At 44.3% G+C, this 19,536-nt stretch overlaps 1 protein-coding gene across 5 annotated transcripts in view; it reads left to right on the plus strand.

The window, feature by feature from the left end:
* The window catches only part of TTLL1B (Tubulin tyrosine ligase-like 1B), a 29,157-nt gene extending 25,410 nt beyond the window's left edge, over positions 1 to 3,747 (plus strand). For 4 of the 5 annotated variants that reach the window (XM_050180069.3, XM_055071529.2, XM_055071531.2 and 1 more), the window contains 2 exons: positions 3,470 to 3,538; positions 3,602 to 3,747. In XM_050180069.3, coding sequence (XP_050036026.3) covers positions 3,470 to 3,538; positions 3,602 to 3,665 — 133 coding nt within the window. In that variant the 3' untranslated portion in view covers positions 3,666 to 3,747. Of the gene's footprint in view, positions 1 to 3,469 lie in introns of all 5 variants that reach the window. The other variant, XM_055071530.2, reaches the window with a different exon arrangement.
* The last annotated feature ends 15,789 nt before the right edge of the window (positions 3,748 to 19,536 follow it).

The following is a 19,536-nucleotide window of genomic DNA, read 5'->3' on the forward strand; positions in this document are numbered from 1 at the left end:
GAGCTAATTAAAAAAAACGCTACTATAGTCGGGTACAACTTAAGAGGAAGCTTTAGCTCGGGCCTAACTCGGACGCGGCCTATTCAAATACATGTAAAACGCAAAAACGTTTTTCTGAGATAAGCCCTGGATCAATTTTAATGAAGTGTGTTGCATTTGAGAGAGACAGTTAAATTACAGTGACTGTTGGAAGTGTAATTTCGATATAGGGCCTGAATTTTGTTTAAAAGATTTTCAAATATTCGACAGTTTGAAAAAAATAGCACGAAGTTCACAAATCCATAGCTCTGCATCAAGAACAGATATCGCAGTTCTGTAAACGGCATCGATTAGACCATTCAAAGCGGACAAATTTTATATGTCATTTTACATTTTATGTGAATTTGTTACGTTATTTACAAGGGTTCTGCAAAAGTTGTATTTCCATATTACAATTTTTTTTTATTCATGTGTAACATATCAATTTTGTACGCTTTAGATGTACTATTAGGTGTAATTCACAGAATTGTGATATCATTTCTCGTTGCCAAAGGACAGAGTTGCAAACTTGATAGTCTCGTTTTCTGAAAATTTTCGATTTCTGCCAATTTTTAATAATACATTGACAATTTAAAGGAAAAATTTGAAGCCAATGGTCACTAGAGTTTAAGTTTTTCTTTTACACGCAACAAACCTTGTCAAATTTGGTGCAGCGGTTGCTGAGAAAAACGAATTCTCCTTTTACATTACATGTATTTAGATAGGAGCACCCGAGCTAAAGCTTTCACTTCAATCTGCAATGAAGCCCCGCCCACGCCACATAACCACCAGCCACTGCTTCTCCTCGAGGCTGCAAATAATTCGTACTTCAAACTTTTTCTGTTACCCAAATAGGGCGGTAACTACAAAAATAAAATTATTAGCGCGTAATTTTATATCGGTCCCCTCGCCTATTATATTGGAATGGCGAATGCCTAATTCATTACTGAACTGAAATAACATGCTCGCTTCCCTACAACTATTCGCTGTGAAGTTTCACTTCAGTTGGCATTCAAGTTTCATGAGTGAAACGGGTTCAACAGTGAAATGAACTGCGCAGCAGATTTTGAAGAGTGAAATGCTCAGACTCAATACATTTTGTCAATGTCTGTTGCACACCTCATTGCTTCCGCCAACGAAAAGACTCTTGAAGAAGAGCAGACGCTCCGGAGGTATCAAGTACGACGCCATTTTGAAAAGGCCGCGTGACGACGATGTCGTTTGCTTCTGTGATTGGCTGGCGGAGTAACACAACTCCGCGCGGTCCGTGTGCCTTTGTTGTCAACTGCTGTTTCTTAAAGTTCCATTCTACTAAAGTAATCTTTATGTCACACGTTCGCTTCTGTACTTGTTCTTGGCAGTGTTATTCCCGCGCTTCTTTCCTGCGCGAGTCCATTTGACGTGGTTCTTTGTTTGCCAAGTAAGGGAGAGGCGTATCGCCCAGGCGTACCTCTAAAATACACCTTATTTCATTTCTCTTTCGTGGGTTTATGCGTTTTTATGGCGAATGCTGGGCGTTATTCACATTTGTACTAGTAAAGGTACTCCCCCCCCCCTCATTTGCACAGAAAAGTTACCTTGGGTTGGGCCCCCCCCCCGAACAAAAATTCCTGGGTACGTGCCTGCTTCCTTTACTGCAAACTACGGATGCCGTAATAGTCTAGGCTTCTAAAAAGCAAGCAGCCCTGCTTCGGACTGTCTGCGCCTCATCAGTTCCCGCGTGGGATAAAATAAGGATATGCGTCGCGTGATGACTACAATACCATGACCGCAAGCTACTTCCAAACAGCTCATCAAACAAGTCAGACAGCGGGCCAACGAAAGTGAGTGAAACATGCATCATATGATGCTATCCAAGTTCTAGCGCAAAGCTTTGTTCCTGTATTTCTAAATCTAGAATAATATAGCATGCCCACAACGCCGAAAGCGCGATTGAACGATAGGTGACTTGCAAAATAGTGTCTGCCCTCTTCCGCACGTAGCTGTAGCACTCACCAGGAGATATGGTTGGAAAACAACGGTTATCTCCCCTCTTACCTGGAATTGCAACAAGCGTGGCCTGCAAACGAGCAGACGCACGGCAGTGCACTGTATTGTTTCTGTGTGGCCCCGTTTTTAGCGTTGTTCGTTTATTCAAGTCGTGTACCAGCTAGCTCGCCGACATACATTATATAAATGCGTCACTTCTTAAACGAAATATTAGTTAGCTTTTTTTTTTTTCGTCATGTTTAAAAATTGCATAAGGACGATATCATAAGTTGATGCGAAGTGGCTGCACACCTTAGCAATGAAAAACTTTTCTCAAAAGTTAGTCACAATTTCACCAACGCAACAATGTGGTTAAAACACGTTGGCGGGCTAGTCGGCTTGAAACTGTGATAGAGTGTGTAAGCTCAACTGAACGAGGACGTAGAAAGAAAGAGATACACAAAGCCAGCGCTAACTTTCAACTATAGATTTTATTTTCGCACGCATCGATAAATAAATGTTGTACGAGCGGAAACAAACGAGACAGCAGAAAAGAACATTCAGTGGGGCATGTCGATGAACCGTACACCGTCTTGGCGTGTAACATCTCCAGCACGACAAAAGAAGCCTCATGGCTGTCACGATTCTCTCGTGCCTGCTGAAGTTGTGCCAGCGGTCAAAAGCTGCCGCTTCACTAGCAGTCGATGACCCGGTCTCCGAGATCTGAAAGGCCGCTCGCAGATTCTTTGCAGCACCCTTCTGGTAAGGAAAACTTTCGATCTACACTGAGTGCAAGGACCATCTTATAAGGCCAGACACTTTTGTCAAGCCGGCCAGGAGAATCCAGGTCGACAACCCAAATGCAGGGCAATATAAGCGGGCCGGTTGTCGAAAATTACCACTGACAAGTGGAATACTTCGTTCGATGAATCAGCTTACATATTATTTGGATTTTATCAGACACATTTTTGCACATAACAGTATTACACACTTTTGTTAAAGACAGCTGAGTGCATCAAAAACACTGAGTAAAAACGCTCGTCCTCGGTGACTTTAATGCTTCGTCGCGACTAGGTTGTTGCGATTCTCGATGTGTGTTGGGGATCTAATGAAGCGTCGCCCGACTGGTCTTTCGAGAGCGCTGTCAGAGCATCTGACGGTAGTGGGAAACAACAACTATACGCTGGCCGACCTTAACAGTATTAATCCTGCTTCCTTATAACACAACAAGAACGGGCTTGTCATCCCAGTAATTATTCGCAACCTTTTTTTAACGACCTTTGAAGCTTCACATTACTGTCCGGAAAGGAGCAGTCGAATGTGCCATAAATGAGTGCTCCCCCCTGAAATTTTGACGTGACGCAGCGCGGATGCCACGGACGAACACCGCACGCATTTGGTGGCCTCACACGGCTGGCGCGTCAGCAGCAAATGCACCGTACTCGTGATGTTCTAAAGACTGCCTTTCTGCTCTCGCGCGCAGTTCCAGCGCCTATTCAGAAGCTGACCTGGGCGACTTCGAGCAGATCCTTCCCGCTGCTCAGACGCCACTGTGAGTCACACTTCCCGGTGCGATTCTTCCGGCCACGTGACCTTCCCCCCCCCCCCCCTCCAGGGAGGAAGAAGAAAACGAGAGAACGAGCTGGCCGAGGACTCGGAGAATACGAAGTGGTCAATGACGACGATGCAAGCCAAGTGGCTGATGGGAATGCAGTCTAATGCAATCTATGCAATAAACAATCGTGTTCGTGTTGGCGTTTTTTGGATGTGTGCTCGTTGTGACTAAGCTGCGTGCGTGCGTGCGTGCGTGCGTGAACGAGAAGAAAGGGAACCGATTTTTATTAATCATATCATAAGAAACCAACGTATAGACGCCAAGGACTACATAGTGAAAATTACTCGTACTTAGTAATTGCTTGTTGGCTTCTTATGATATAGACATTAACACAACAAGCTGGGCGCGTTGATGACTGAACATATTCCTAGCGGTGGGCAGCGCAACCCGGGCGAAGGACAAGAGGACGTAGACGATACGAGTGCTCGCATCGTCCACTTTCTTTTGTCCTATAGGAATATGATATATATATATATATATATAATATCTTCTTTATTTCCATCAGTGATGGAGGAGACTGTGGGTAAAAGTCGCTTTAGAGGCAAGCGACTTGACTAGAGCCCGCAGCCTCCTTTACAAGGCAAACAGCGATTCAACAGGAGACACATATATACATAGCAATTGACTATATGTGAAATATGGACAAAAAGTAAACGCAAGAACACAACTTATCTGAAAAACGTTCTTCAATTATTTAGGAAAGATTGAGCGACAAGATGTTCACGTAAAGCTCGTACACCAGTTATATAAATATCAAGACCTGATTTCAGAAACAAATTTAAAAGTGTTGGTAGTGTGTATGATATCTTTTGTGTAGAATAATTGGCACGCGGAGTGACCACCTTCCACTGTTCCGTACACCTTGTGATGTAAGAATGTGTGTTCCTGGTGAGATTAGATAACTCATGAAGAAACGTTAAGTTGTCTTTTACCTCCCGTTTGAAAGCTTGACCTAACTTGTAATTATAAAGGCTAAAAACGGGTATTATATTTGCTATCAGAAATAAGTCTGATGTGTGGGCATTGTAAGGCAGGTTAAATAGTACTCGCAAAATTTTTTTCTGAAGTATATGTATCTTTTCTAGATTGGTATGTGATGTGGTACCCCACACGAGCAGACAATAATAAAGTGTAGAAAAAAATAGGGTTTTATAAATAAGAACCTTGATTCTGTAAGGTAAAAGAGGTCTCAGCCGCACCATCATGCCAACTACACGAGATAATTTGCCCAATACCGATTCTATGTGCATGTCCCAAAGCATATTTTGTGTGAAAATAACGCCAAGTATTTTAAAGCTATCTACGATTTCTAGGTTTACATCGTCATAAACAAGGTTGATGGAACTGTTTATTTGCTTAGATTTGGGCCTAAAGATTATTGCTTTTGTTTTGTTTATATTGATTTGTAGACAGTTTTGTTTTGACCATACATGAAGAATTTTCAGAGCAGTGTTAGCTTTATTCTCAAGGCTACTAGAGTCAGGTGACGAAAAAAATATACTGGCGTCGTCTGCGTACATTACGTATTTCGCATCTTTATAGATATTTACTAAGTCATTTATATATGTGATAAACAGGAACGGGCCAAGAATACTACCCTGAGGAACGCCTCTGGTGATATGCTTCAAATTTGAGCGGCTATTGTTTATTTCGACATATTGATAGCGATTGTGAAGATAAGATTTTATAAGGCTTCCACAGTGCCCTCGAATACCATAGGTTTCAAGCTTATCAAGTAGAACCGAGTGAAGGATGCAATCAAATGCTTTAGTAAAATCAATATAAATACCAAGGACAATGTTTTTAATTTCAAATTGCGATAAAGTAAATTCTTTTTGATGGAGTAGTGCTAATTCTGTAGACCGTCGTTTTCTAAATCCGAACTGGGCTGGAGAAATTAGGCTGTGCTTGTCAAAAAACTTCCAAACCTGCATTAGTATTAGTTTTTCTAGACCCTTCGAAAAAACAGGTAATATAGAAATGGGTCTATAATTTTTAGTATCATTAACGTCACCTTTCTTGAACAATACAGACACTCTGGCTATTTGCATCCGTTTAGGAAAGATAGCGCTTGACAAAGACAAATTAAAAATATAGGTAATGTACGGGGAAATGATATCAAGCACATACTTGATAGGGCGAACCTGCATGCCTTCTGCGTCGCAACTCGAGCTATTTTTTAGTGAAAGGAAAACTGATGTCACCTCATGCTCAGTAAAGGGATGAAGAAAGAGTGAAGATGAATTTCTGTTCGGCATAAATTCACTAATGTCAGACGACGCACTACCACTAGAAAAGTTTACAAGGTAATCATTAAAAACATTTGCAAGAGCACTTCCCGATACTTCGTTTCCACCAAGTATTAGAGTTTTTATTCGCGGAGCCGATTTTCGACGATTTAAGACATCATTTAACTTTTTCCATAAGGTATCAGGTTTGTTCAAACAACCCTTGAATTCTGCATGAAAATAGGACTTCCTATGGGATTTTAGTTCCTTATTTAGCTTGTTTCTATACGACTTGTATTCCTTTAATATACCTGGATCCTTAGTCTTGACGAACTTGTGATAGAGCGCGTTTTTATAATTAATACGTTTTAGCAATTCGGGAGTTATCCACGGCTTCCGTAATTTTTTACCGAGCCTGAGCTTTTTTTCTGGAAAATGGTTCTTATATATTCGAGAGACTTCATCAATAAGCTTGCCATACGCGATTTCGACGTTATCTATTTCTAAAATTTGTCTAAGGTCGCACCGTAGAAGTTCGTCTCTGAAGCTATCTAGACGTGTTTGAGTAATACTTTGACATAAGATATACTCATGCTTCCTGTTTTTTTTTAAGTTGTGTTTTCTGAGAAAAAGAAATACTGGAAGGTGATCACTAAGATCGTGTGACATCACCCCGTCAGTAGCATTTTCAGTGTCAGCATTTGTAACGAGCAAGTCCAACAATGTTTCACTTTCGGATGTAATCCTTGTTGGCGTACGGATTAAATTTTCATAACCATTTGAAGCTAAAATATTTAAGATAGTCTTTTGTGGTACAGAAGTGGTCAGCATGTCGATATTGAAATCACCAGCGGACACCAAGTAATTGCTATTTTCTGCAGAAAAAGACAGCAGCTGTTCATAAAAAGAAAGGAACTGAAGAACATTTCCATTTGGAGGCCTGTAGCAAACAGAAAATATGTACTCATTCGCACGAACTGTTACCATTTCAAAATCTTCGCAACAAACACAAAAGTCGGGAAGCAATTCACAACTTACATGTTCTTTCAACAACAGCAAAACACCGCCGCCACGGCGGCGCGTTCGGTTCACACAAAACGATTGATAATGTCTAAACTTAGGCACGTCACGACCATCTCTGCACCAAGTTTCACTGAGCATTACAGCATCAAACAAAAAATGAAAACCATTGATAAAGTCATCGATATCTGTTTCTTTGTTATAGAGCGAACGAACATTAAGGTGAAGACACTTCAATGAACCAGCATGTTGATTTGAGACAAGATTATCTACCTCATGCGGAAAGAAGGGACTATCAGTAGCCATCTTTAAGCGGCAATGATCAACTTCAGTACGCTCACAAGAGAGCAGGCTCAGGAAGGAAAGTCTGATCTGTGACGCACTACTATGACAGAGTCGCCCTCGGTCTTTCGCAGCAAGATCTTTCCATTCCTGTGCCACACGAATTTGTAACCATTCACTTTCGCCCAGTCTTTAGCCTCTCGAAGCAGTTGTCGGTTGTAACTGGTCATGTTTTCCTGAAAGAACACCTTGGATTTCTTTTCCCTCAGCTTTGAGCGGCTGTCCAGCCACTGGTCTCGAACAGATTGCCTGAGATACCTCCCAATTATACCAGGAATGCGGCCGGCTTTGCATGGAAGGCGGTGAATGGCAGTGACATCGGTTTCACTGAGTACAGGGACCTCAATCAATGTGGCAAGAGAATTCACTTTCTCAAGCAAATTTTCATTGTCAGCTGCACTAACACCGTGAATTTCTAGGTTGAACCTGTGGTTTCTCCATTCCAGCTCATTAAGAACAGCCTCTAACTTCTTTGTCGCATCGCCACTAGCGTGAGAGCTTTGTTCAAGGTGTTCAAGCCGTTTCCGGATTTCTTTCGTGTCCTTTTCTTGCGCGGCCAATCGTGCCAACATCTCGTCATACTTATCAGACATTAGTTGTACCGACCGCTCAATGCCTGGCACAGTCTCTTTGAGCGGCAACAACTCATCCAACTTTTGACTTATGTCCGCTAAAAGTGACCTTATATCAGTTAGTTCATCAGCTGACGACTTCCCGCTTGAGCCTTCACTGTCCTTTCCTGCGACTCTGCATGCAGAGCAAGTCCACTTTTGTTTAGCCGATTCAGATTTTTTCTTATATTGTTTATCCGATAAGCCAGCACATGTCCCAATGTGGAAGAGCCCCTTACATTCGCCACATGACACAGACATTTCATCTGAGCTAACAGCTTCATTGCATGAGCAACATGTGCCTACAGTTGCCATGTGAACAGGATACGGAAACACAGGGAAGCAGACTCGAGTGGCAGCAGCGGTAGAGTAGACAACATGAAATGAACTAAAGAGCGAATGTTACAAGGCGTGGACTAACCTGCGTAGAACAGGGGAATGTAAGCCAATGTGCCAGGGTCGCTACCGCTGCTGCCAAAGTGTCGTTGTCTTCCACGTCGGCGGCTTTTATAGCGAGGAATCGGGACGGCAGTGGCACCCGGTGGCAGAAATCGTCGACGCTATCAGCTGTAGATAGCAGCCAGGCTGAGGAATCCGCACGTGTAGGTAACACGGGAATGATGCAGCACCAAAGACGAAAAGGGTAGGTAGCGCCACAAAGACTACCGCCGGTGACACAAGGGCCGTCGAAGAATCTGCGTAGAACAGGGGAATGTAAGCCAATGTGCCAGGGTCGCTACCGCTGCTGCCAAAGTGTCGTCTTCCACGTCGGCGGCTTTTATAGCGAGGAATCGGGACGGCAGTGGCACCCGGTGGCAGAAATCGTCGACGCTATCAGCTGTAGATAGCAGCCAGGCTGAGGAATCCGCACGTGTAGGTAACACGGGAATGATGCAGCACCAAAGACGAAAAGGGTAGGTAGCGCCACAAAGACTACCGCCGGAGACACAAGGGCCGTCGAAGAATCTGCGTAGAACAGGGGAATGTAAGCCAATGTGCCAGGGTCGCTACCGCTGCTGCCAAAGTGTCGTTGTCTTCCACGTCGGCGGCTTTTATAGCGAGGAATCGGGACGGCAGTGGCACCCGGTGGCAGAAATCGTCGACGCTATCAGCTGTAGATAGCAGCCAGGCTGAGGAATCCGCACGTGTAGGTAACACGGGAATGATGCAGCACCAAAGACGAAAAGGGTAGGTAGCGCCACAAAGACTACCGCCGGAGACACAAGGGCCGTCGAAGAATCTGCGTAGAACAGGGGAATGTAAGCCAATGTGCCAGGGTCGCTACCGCTGCTGCCAAAGTATATATATATATATATATATATATATATATATATATATATATATATATATATATATATATATATAACGTTTAACGCTAACGTTTAACGCTAGAACGTTATCTAGTGAGGCGAGTCTAGCAGTGCTATTGGAGGGATTACAGGGCAGTAAGTGGGATATAATAGGGCTCAGTGAAGTTAGGAGGCCAAAAGAAGCATATACAGTGCTAAAAAGCGGGCACGTCCTGTGCTACCGGGGCTTAGCAGAGAGACGAGAACTAGGAGTCGGATTCCTGATTAATAAGAACATAGCTGGTAACATACAGGAATTCTATAGCATTAACGAGAGGGTGGCATGTCTTGTTGTGAAACTTAATAAGAGGTACAAAATGAAGGTTGTACAGGTCTACGCCCCTACATCTAGTCATGATGACCAGGAAGTCGAAAGCTTCTATGAAGACGTGGAATCGGCGATGGGTAAAGTCAAAACAAAATACAGTATACTGAAGGGCGATTTCAATGCCAGGGTAGGCAAGAAGCAGGCCGGAGACAAGTCAGTGGGGGAATATGGCATAGGCTCTAGGAATAGCAGAGGAGAGTTATTAGTAGAGTTTGCAGAACAGAATAATATGCGGATAATGAATACCTTTTCGCGCAAGCGGGTTGGCCGAAAGTGGACGTGGAGGAGCCCGAATGGTGAGACTAGAAATGAAATCGACTTCATACTCTGCGCGAACCCTGGCATCATACAAGATGTAGACGTGCTCGGCAAGGTGCGCTGCAGTGACCATAGGATGGTAAGAACTCGAATTAGCCTTGACTTGAGGAGGGAACGGAAGAAACTGGTACATAAGAAGCCAATCAATGAGTTAGCGGTAAGAGGGAAACTAGAGGAATTCCGGATCAAGCTACAGAACAGGTTTTCGGCTTTAACCCAGGAAGAGGACCATAGTGTTGAAGCAATGAACGACAATCTTATGGGCATCATTAAGGAGTGCGCAATAGAAGTCGGTGGTAACGCCGTTAAACAGGAAACCAGTAAGCTATCGCAGGAGACGAAAGATCTGATCAAGAAACGCCAATGTATGAAAGCCTCTAACCCTACAGCTAGAATAGAACTGGCAGAACTTTCTAAGTTAATCAACAAGCGTAAGACAGCGGACACAAGGAATTATAATATGGATAGAATTGAACAGGCTCTCAGGAACGGAGGAAGCCTAAAAGCAGTGAAGACGAAACTAGGAATAGGCAAGAATCAGATGTGTGCGTTAAGAGACAAAGCCGGCAATATCGTTACTAATATGGATGAGATAGTTCAAGTGGCTGAAGAGTTTTATAGAGATTTATACAGTACCAGTAACACCCACGACGATAAGGTGAGAGAGAATAGGCTAGAGGAACTTGAAATCCCACAAGTAACACCGGAAGAGGTAAAGAACGCCTTGGGAGCTATGCAAAGGGGGAAGGCAGCTGGGGAGGATCAGGTAACAGCAGATTTGTTGAAGGATGGTGGGAACACTGTCCTAGAAAGATTGGCCGCCCTATATACACAATGCCTCATGACCTCGAACGTACCGGAATCTTGGAAGAACGCTAACATAATCCTAATCCACAAGAAAGGGGACGCCAAAGACTTGAAAAATTATAGACCGATCAGCTTACTGTCCGTTCCCTACAAAGTATTTACTAAGGTAATCGCAAATAGAATCAGGAATACTTTAGATTTCTGTCAACCAAAGGACCAGGCAGGATTCCGTAAAGGCTACTCAACAATAGACCATATTCACACTATCAATCAGGTGATAGAGAAATGTGCGGAATATAACCAACCCTTATATATAGCCTTCATTGATTACGAAAAAGCATTTGATTCAGTCGAAACCTCAGCAGTCATGAAGGCACTACGGAATCAGGGTGTAGATGAGCCATATGTAAAGATACTGGAAGATATCTATAGCGGTTCCACAGCCACCGTAATCCTCCACAAAGAAAGCAACAAAATCCCAATAAAGAAAGGCGTCAGACAGGGAGATACGGTATCTCCAATGCTATTCACAGCATGTTTACAGGAGGTATTCAGAGACCTGGAGTGGGAAGAATTGGGGATAAAAGTTGATGGAGAATACCTTAGCAACTTGCGATTCGCTGATGATATTGCCTTGCTTAGTAACTCAGGAGACCAATTGCAATGCATGCTGACTGACCTGGAGAGGCAAAGCAGAAGGGTGGGTCTGAAAATTAATCTACAGAAAACTAAAGTAATGTTTAACAGTCTCGGAAGAGAACAGCAGTTTACGATAAGTAGCGAGGCACTGGAAGTGGTAAGGGAATACATCTACTTAGGGCAGGTAGTGACCACGGATCCGGATCATGAGACTGAAATAACCAGAAGAATAAGAATGGGCTGGGGTGCGTTTGGCAGGCATTCTCAAATCATGAACAGCAGGTTGCCACTATCCCTCAAGAGGAAAGTGTATAACAGCTGTGTCTTACCAGTACTCACCTACGGGGCAGAAACCTGGAGGCTTACGAAAAGGGTTCTGCTGAAATTGAGGACGACGCAACGAGCTATGGAAAGAAGAATGATAGGTGTAACGTTAAGGGATAAGAAAAGAGCAGATTGGGTTAGGGAACAAACGCGGGTAAATGACATCTTAGTTGAAATCAAGAAAAAGAAATGGGCATGGGCCGGACATGTAATGAGGAGGGAAGATAACCGATGGTCATTAAGGGTTACGGACTGGATTCCAAGAGAAGGGAAGCGTAGTAGGGGGCGGCAGAAAGTTAGGTGGGCGGATGACATTTTGCAGGGACAGCATGGCCACAATTAGTACACGACCGGGGTAGTTGGAGAAGTATGGGAGAGGCCTTTGCCCTGCAGTGGGCGTGACTAGGCTGATGATGATGATGACTTATATATATATATATATATATATATATATATATATATATATATATATATATATATATATATATATATATATATACACCCACACCATTGTTAGTCAATTGCACTTCCCTCCCCGAAATGACAAGCGATGTGTCGAGTGAGTTCATGAACAACACTTTGCAATATGGTGAACATAAATTAACAGATTAACTCATTGATCCGGGACCTCAAAGAAATGCGGGGTATTGCTAACGCATTTCTCTCGCATTTACGGCTTGCGAAAGAAATCTTCAATACCGTATACACTCGTGTAAGGGCCGCACTCTCTTTTTATAGAATATTGGCTGAGTGCGGCCCTTACACAAATCAGCCCGATGGCGTAAACGTTGGGAGCGCTGAAATAGTGGCGCTATCACGCGCTTGTTATTGTATTTCGCGGGCTTTCTTTAAAGGCAAGTACAAGCAGCTTCATCAATGCTACTTCGTTGCAAACACTTCAGTCGGCCATGTTGAAATGTTATCTACAACTTTCTTATAGGCACTTTCTTGGTGAAATCAATATCTAAAAGGTTAGGCACTAATTGATTTTGCAAAACGAAAAAATGCCGCGAACAAGCCCGTGCGATTCTCAACACCACTGAGTTGGTTTCAGCCCCCTAGCACACTCCTTTGTTCCTAGAACTTTTAGAACGTATATGGAACGTGCTTTGAGATCCGACGGAAGGGAACGTCACGAAAAATATTGACAAATCTGTTTTTTTTACCCCATATCAGATGTTGACAATTCAATAAAAGGACGGGACATACGCAGCGCGTAGATTTGACAGGTCTGTTTGGAAGCTGTCATCCAATGCAAACACATGCACAACGTGATAATTGATCATGCGCACTGACCTCCCATGTAGCATACAAAAATACAAGTTCTGTTTCCATCAACGTTGCCCATGCAACATTGACACATTCTTCTTTTTCTTCGCAAATCAGGCTTGGACGATACAATAGGAAGGCGGGACACACATAGAGCGCACTTTCGACTGCCTCGTTTGGAAATCCAGCCGTCAAGCATATATTCATCACGTGACGCTTGATCATGTGCACTGCGCCCATGTGTCATCCAAAAGTAAAAGTTCCTTTTTCAGCAACGTCACGTGAGCCACAATGACACTTTTCTTCCTTTTTTTCTAGTATCGGACTTGGACAGCAATATAGAAGGACGGGGCCCACCGCGCATAATTTCAACTGACTTAGTCTGACGCCCTGTCGCTATATGTACAGAAACAATGTAGCACTCGATCATGGGCACAGCTCTCATCTGGCATCGAAAAGCCAAGCTTCTTGTCCATTCAACGCCACAGAAGCCACACTGACATATTTGGGGACGATAGCTTTATTTGTCTACTTCATTCACTTTTCAATGATAGGTGTATCTCGCTTTATAAGCTCAGATGGCAAAAAAAAAAAGGAATATTGGAAGATGAGAACGCGAGTCTAGAGGATTAGGCGCAGGGCTCTGAGAGAGCGGAGTGCGCGATGAGTGTGTTTTCGCCATGACGTCACCTAGACAAGGCAGGGGCGATGGAAATAAGGCTCGCGCCATAATGCCATCGGCGATACGCGTGCACAGGGCACGTAGGTAGTGTGCACCAGATCGCAGTCGAAGAACACCGATGACGTAATAGTCAACACAGGCATAGGCTTGCGCTGTTTCCCCATCGCCAACACGAGGTGAAAATTTTTTTAAGCTTCCCGGAATTTCTAAAAATCGCCTGCTGCAAATCACATAATTATAGTCCTTGAGCTGGGTTATTCAGAGAGGCGGGCATTACTTGAACAAGAAATCGATGCACATTTTCAGCAAAATAACAAACATTCTCTAATTCGCAATCTTCTGCCGGCGGATGTGTGTCGTCGCCTCTTCGATCATCATTTGACACCGTGAAGTTCCTATGTTCGTCGTTCATGCTCGTCGACCTTATGCGCCTCGAAAGGAATCAGCATTCTTGTTTCAAATGATGATTTGTTTTAAAGGTGGTGTTTATCTGATATTACAATGGTTAGCACCACACTTTTCTTGCAACCTTTTACATTTTTGATCACTTCCTTTGTATTTTATTCAAGATAAACGACTTCTCGCAAGATCAATTATAAACTGTGAAAACGGTGTCTTTTTAATTTATAAAGAAGAGGCGTACGCCATACCATGTCTTGAAGTTTCATCATGTCGCACGACTAAGCGGCTATCTGAACGAAAGGCGGCAGTGCAAGCAGATGCGTCGCTCAGGGCCCATCGCCATCGGTGATATTTGGCAGCTTCTGGATAACGTGAATCCCACAGCGATAACGCGACCGCAGAACGCGCGCTATTCACAACTGCTGGGTTGTCCTGCTAGATGTGTTGTACAGAAGAAGAAAACAAGCCGACGACGCGTGGGTGGCCTGATGCGCCCGAAAAGCTCACTTATATGAACGGAGATGATGCGTAATGAGACTCTTATTAGGTTGTCTTGTAACGCTATTTACGTTCTAATACTCCTGTTTGCAACACTGCCTCTTTGCAGTGAGGTGGTTAAATTATTCGGGTACACACTTTGCAAAATTTCTCCACACAAGCAATGAAAAATTCCTTTGATCACTCCTCTCCCCTCAGAAAAGGTGCATATTCACTTTAAATATCATTTTTCTACCACAGTAAATAGTAATGCCAGTGGCGTAGCTAGGTCGTCTGGCACCCGGGGCCCATAGGTCTTCTGTCACCCTTTACCCGGATGTAGTCGAGGAAAGCGAGGATATCGACAATTTCCGGGTGTCTTCAGACGTATATGACACCCCCTCCCTTCCCACTGGCCCCTCCCCCCCCCCTGTTGCTACGCCACTGAGTAATGCGCAATTAATTGACAGTTCTCCTTTCCCCGGAATTGTTCATTGGTCCCGGAGTTGGCAGTAATCTTTCCCGCGGCAAGACGGCAACAATTACTAGCTCCTGTGAGTAATCGTTCGCTCCCGCCTTCGTCCAGCCCCGCTGACCGGTGCGAGAACCACCAGCTGCAGGCGTTGTCGTCCGTTTGCAAGACAAGTGGCCGCGCCAGTTGCTCTCGCAAACCCCCGAGCGGCGAACGCCTTTCCCGCGGCGAGACACCGAGCACTGCGCAGGAACGGTGTGTTGCGAGTTGCTTGGCTGCTGTGCAAGCCGAGCCACCGACTCTTGTTATGGCAGCGCTACCGTTCGTCCCGCCGGCTCTATGGCGCTCGGACCCGACACGTACAAGTCCGCGCGTCGTCGTGTTCGCTCGCACGTTGTCCAATCGGCCGAGCACTGTTTACGCCAGAGAGAAGAGAGAGAGAAATGCTGCGAGGAAAGGCAGGGAGGTTAACCAGAGGTAGTTCCGGTTGGCTACCCTGCACGTCGAGTAGGGGGATAAAAAGAGGAAAAGAGCGGGAGAGAAAGAGAGAACGAGCACAAACAAACCGCCTACACATCGGCGTTGCTACTGTCTACGGTAAACGTGGACGAGTGCAACAACACAAGTAGCGCCCTCTTGTGACGCTTTGTCCAACATTCGGAATGTTTTTTTCTCTTTCTTTTTCTTGTTACGAGGTTGTTCTCGCCGGAGCAATATGTGGGGTAATGATGTTTAAGTTTTACGGAATTTTTAAAAGTCAACAGTGTCATAAAATAATTCTTGTCCTTGAGCTGGATTATTCGACGAGGCGGACATTACTAGCACGAGAAAGCGAAATACATAATCGAATAATTGACAAAGATTACTAATTAAATTCTTAAATATTTACTTTACGGCACATATTGCCATATAGAAATTGGAGTCGATGGTGTGTTCAAAGGGGCTGGTTGGCTCATCATTGGAATAAAACAGAAACAGCGGGACTCAGGACGAGCGAGTAAAACCAGTCAGCGCTCTTTACTCGCTCGTCCTGTTTCATTCCAACAGCCGGTGAGTTCGCAAGGAGTTTCCACTTGGAATTAATTTTCAGGATGACATCAGCTTCCAGATATTCATTCCCAATGTGTGCGAATAAATACGCGAGTGTTCAAATTACTTTTGTGCTTCAGTGCGTAAAAAAGTACTTTGATAAAAAAAGTAAGTGGAACAACAGTGCATTTCTACTACGAGTTTGATGGCGCAAATCTAAAGACTATGTCATTCTGAAAATGCATTCAAAGTGGATACGCCTTAGAAACTCGCCGACTATAATTCACAAATTGCAATATCCACCCGGAGGACGTTTACGACAACAGCATTGGTAGCCGTCTGTTTGAGGCGCAGGCCAGCGCATTCCGAACGCTGGCATATCGCCACCACTACGTAGTGCTACGATCCGCAAACCTACCCACATTTTACGCCAGGAGACGTGATTCCGCTCAGCCGACGAAGAGACGGCTCGCCGTGCGGTGCACTCCAGTGAACCGCTAGAGAAACGCCGCTAGTGAACCGACGAGTTCAACCTCGATAGCGTTGATGAGTCCGCATTGCAGGAAATCCGGCGTCCGACGTGCCACCGCGGTTGTTCCGCCAAACAGATTTTCGAACTACCCATAGCCTGGCCATCCATATGACGCAAGGAACTTAGTGAACTAATTGAATTTCTGAAGCTAAAGTGCGTAAAAATCTCGCAAACTACGACATACACACAACCTACAGGCACGATAGCTCTCTGATTGTAATTTGATTACACGAGACAACATAACTCTGTTACGTAAAAACTCCAAGAAACCCCTTTTCCAGCGCTCCTACAATTCAAAGACCGGCGGCTGCGTCCGCCACTTGCGCGCGCCGGCGCGCGGGTGTCTCGGGCGCCACGGAGCGGCGTGCCCGGTTATTTGCAATACCTCCAGCTGGCGCTCGCCTCCACTGCATCGCGGCCCACGCAAGAGGCCGCGTTTCTACCACAAATCCTACCACAATTTCTACCACAATTTTTACTATTTCTCTCTTCAAATCGAGGTGAATCCTAGCCCTCACTGACCTATGATCCCTGCACTTTACCCTACTTATCACTTCTACATCCTTCACTATGCTGGGATCGGCAGAAAGTGTGAAATCAATTTCATTTCTCGTTTCACCATTAGGGCTTTTCCAGGTCTACTTTCTGTTGCTACGCTTCTTTAAAAAGGTGTTCATTATTCTCAGCTTATTCCTTTCTGCGAATTCTACCAACATCTCTCCACTACCGTTCCTAGAATCGACGCCGTAGTTTCCAATTGCCTGTTCACCAGCCTGAATTTTCCCCACGTTTGCTTTGAAGTCGCCTATTTCTACAGTATATACTGAGTTTGCACTTTTCTCATCGCTAATTCAACATCTTCATAAAACTGATCGTGACTGAATGTTGGAGCGTAGGCTAGGACTGCCTTCTATACATATTATTAAGTTTGATTACGACTACTGCTACCCTCTCATTAATGCTGTAGAATTCGTGAATGTTGCCCGCTATGGCCTTATGGATTAGGAATCCTACACCGTATTGCTTCTTATCTGGGAGACCTCTATAGCAGAGGACATGGCCGTTAGTCAGCACTGTATAAGCCTCGCCAGTTCTTCTAACTCACTAAGGCCGATGATATCCCAAACAATGTCTGATAGTTCCTCAAAGAGTCCTGTTAAGCTAGTCTCACTCGGCAGCGTTCGGCTGTTAAAGGTTACCAGGGTCAATTTCCATTGGAATACTACTCACCCTTTACAATGGGTACGGCCGCAAGTTCAGTTCAATTTAGTTGAGACAGCTGTAATTATCCGTGAATCCTCTCGAAAGCATTGTAGAAGCTGCGGCGCTTATCTTTCTACTAACGTGCAACTGCAGAGGGGACCTAGACAGAACTGTAGATAGGAGGCAGAGAATGGGCAGAACCGATGCAGTCGCGAAACGAGTGAATAACAGCCTTCCTCGCTCGCTATTCCCGTACATGTAGGGAAGGACGGGAGAGGGAAGGTATGACGTGAGAAGGCAAGGAAACAGCGGTTGCGGGCAAACTAAAGGTACGGTACGATACCCTTTTAGTATTTGTAAAAAAATAAACACCACGCAAATCTGTCAAGCAGACAACTGACGCAGGGTGTGCAGACGCAGAGCCGCATTAAAACACCGTAGGGTCTAGGCGACACTACGGAAGCGGTCGCACGTCAAATGAACACTTCTGTGTCCAACGCAATAGCGTGACGGCTATGGCATTGCTTGAAGTCGCGGGCTCAATCCCGACCGTGGCAGCCGCATTTCGACGGGAGCGAAATACAAGAAGGCTATAAATATAGCCTACTTAGATTTAGGTGCACGTTAAAGAACACCAGGGTGTCAAAATTAATCCGCAGTCCACCGCTATGGCGTGCCTCATAATCCGATCGTGAGTTTAACCCATACAGGCCCATAATTCAATTAAAATTTAACAGAGCAAATCGTTAGTTCGGGCTAGTTGGTAATTCCATACTTAATGCTGTTTGAGCGCAGAATTTACAAAAAGCACAAAGGTACACGAACGGAAGAGGCGCTAATAATGGGTTTATTATAGCGCCTGTCGCTAAGTGTTACATAGTTGGTAATTCCATACTTAATGCTGTTTGAGCGCAGAATTTACAAAAAGCACAAAGGTACACGAACGGAAGAGGCGCTAATAATGGGTTTATTATAGCGCCTGTCGCTAAGTGTTACATAGTTGGTAATTCCATACTTAATGCTGTTCGAGCGCAGAATTTACAAAAAGCACAAAGGTACACGAACGGAAGAGGCGCTAATAATGGGTTTATTATAGCGCCTGTCGCTAAGTGTTACATAGTTGGTAATTCCATACTTAATGCTGTTTGAGCGCAGAATTTACAAAAAGCACAAAGGTACACGAACGGAAGAGGCGCTAATAATGGGTTTATTATAGCGCCTGTCGCTAAGTGTTACATAGTTGGTAATTCCATACTTAATGCTGTTTGAGCGCAGAATTTACAAAAAGCACAAAGGTACACGAACGGAAGAGGCGCTAATAATGGGTTTATTATAGCGCCTGTCGCTAAGTGTTACATAGTTGGTAATTCCATACTTAATGCTGTTTGAGCGCAGAATTTACAAAAAGCACAAAGGTACACGAACGGAAGAGGCGCTAATAATGGGTTTATTATAGCGCCTGTCGCTAAGTGTTACATAGTTGGTAATTCCATACTTAATGCTGTTTGAGCGCAGAATTTACAAAAAGCACAAAGGTACACGAACGGAAGAGGCGCTAATAATGGGTTTATTATAGCGCCTGTCGCTAAGTGTTACATAGTTGGTAATTCCATACTTAATGCTGTTTGAGCGCAGAATTTACAAAAAGCACAAAGGTACACGAACGGAAGAGGCGCTAATAATGGGTTTATTATAGCGCCTGTCGCTAAGTGTTACATAGTTGGTAATTCCATACTTAATGCTGTTTGAGCGCAGAATTTACAAAAAGCACAAAGGTACACGAACGGAAGAGGCGCTAATAATGGGTTTATTATAGCGCCTGTCGCTAAGTGTTACATAGTTGGTAATTCCATACTTAATGCTGTTTGAGCGCAGAATTTACAAAAAGCACAAAGGTACACGA

The sequence above is a fragment of the Dermacentor andersoni genome, chromosome 5 (assembly GCF_023375885.2).
Source record: "Dermacentor andersoni chromosome 5, qqDerAnde1_hic_scaffold, whole genome shotgun sequence".
NCBI lineage: Eukaryota > Metazoa > Arthropoda > Arachnida > Ixodida > Ixodidae > Dermacentor > Dermacentor andersoni.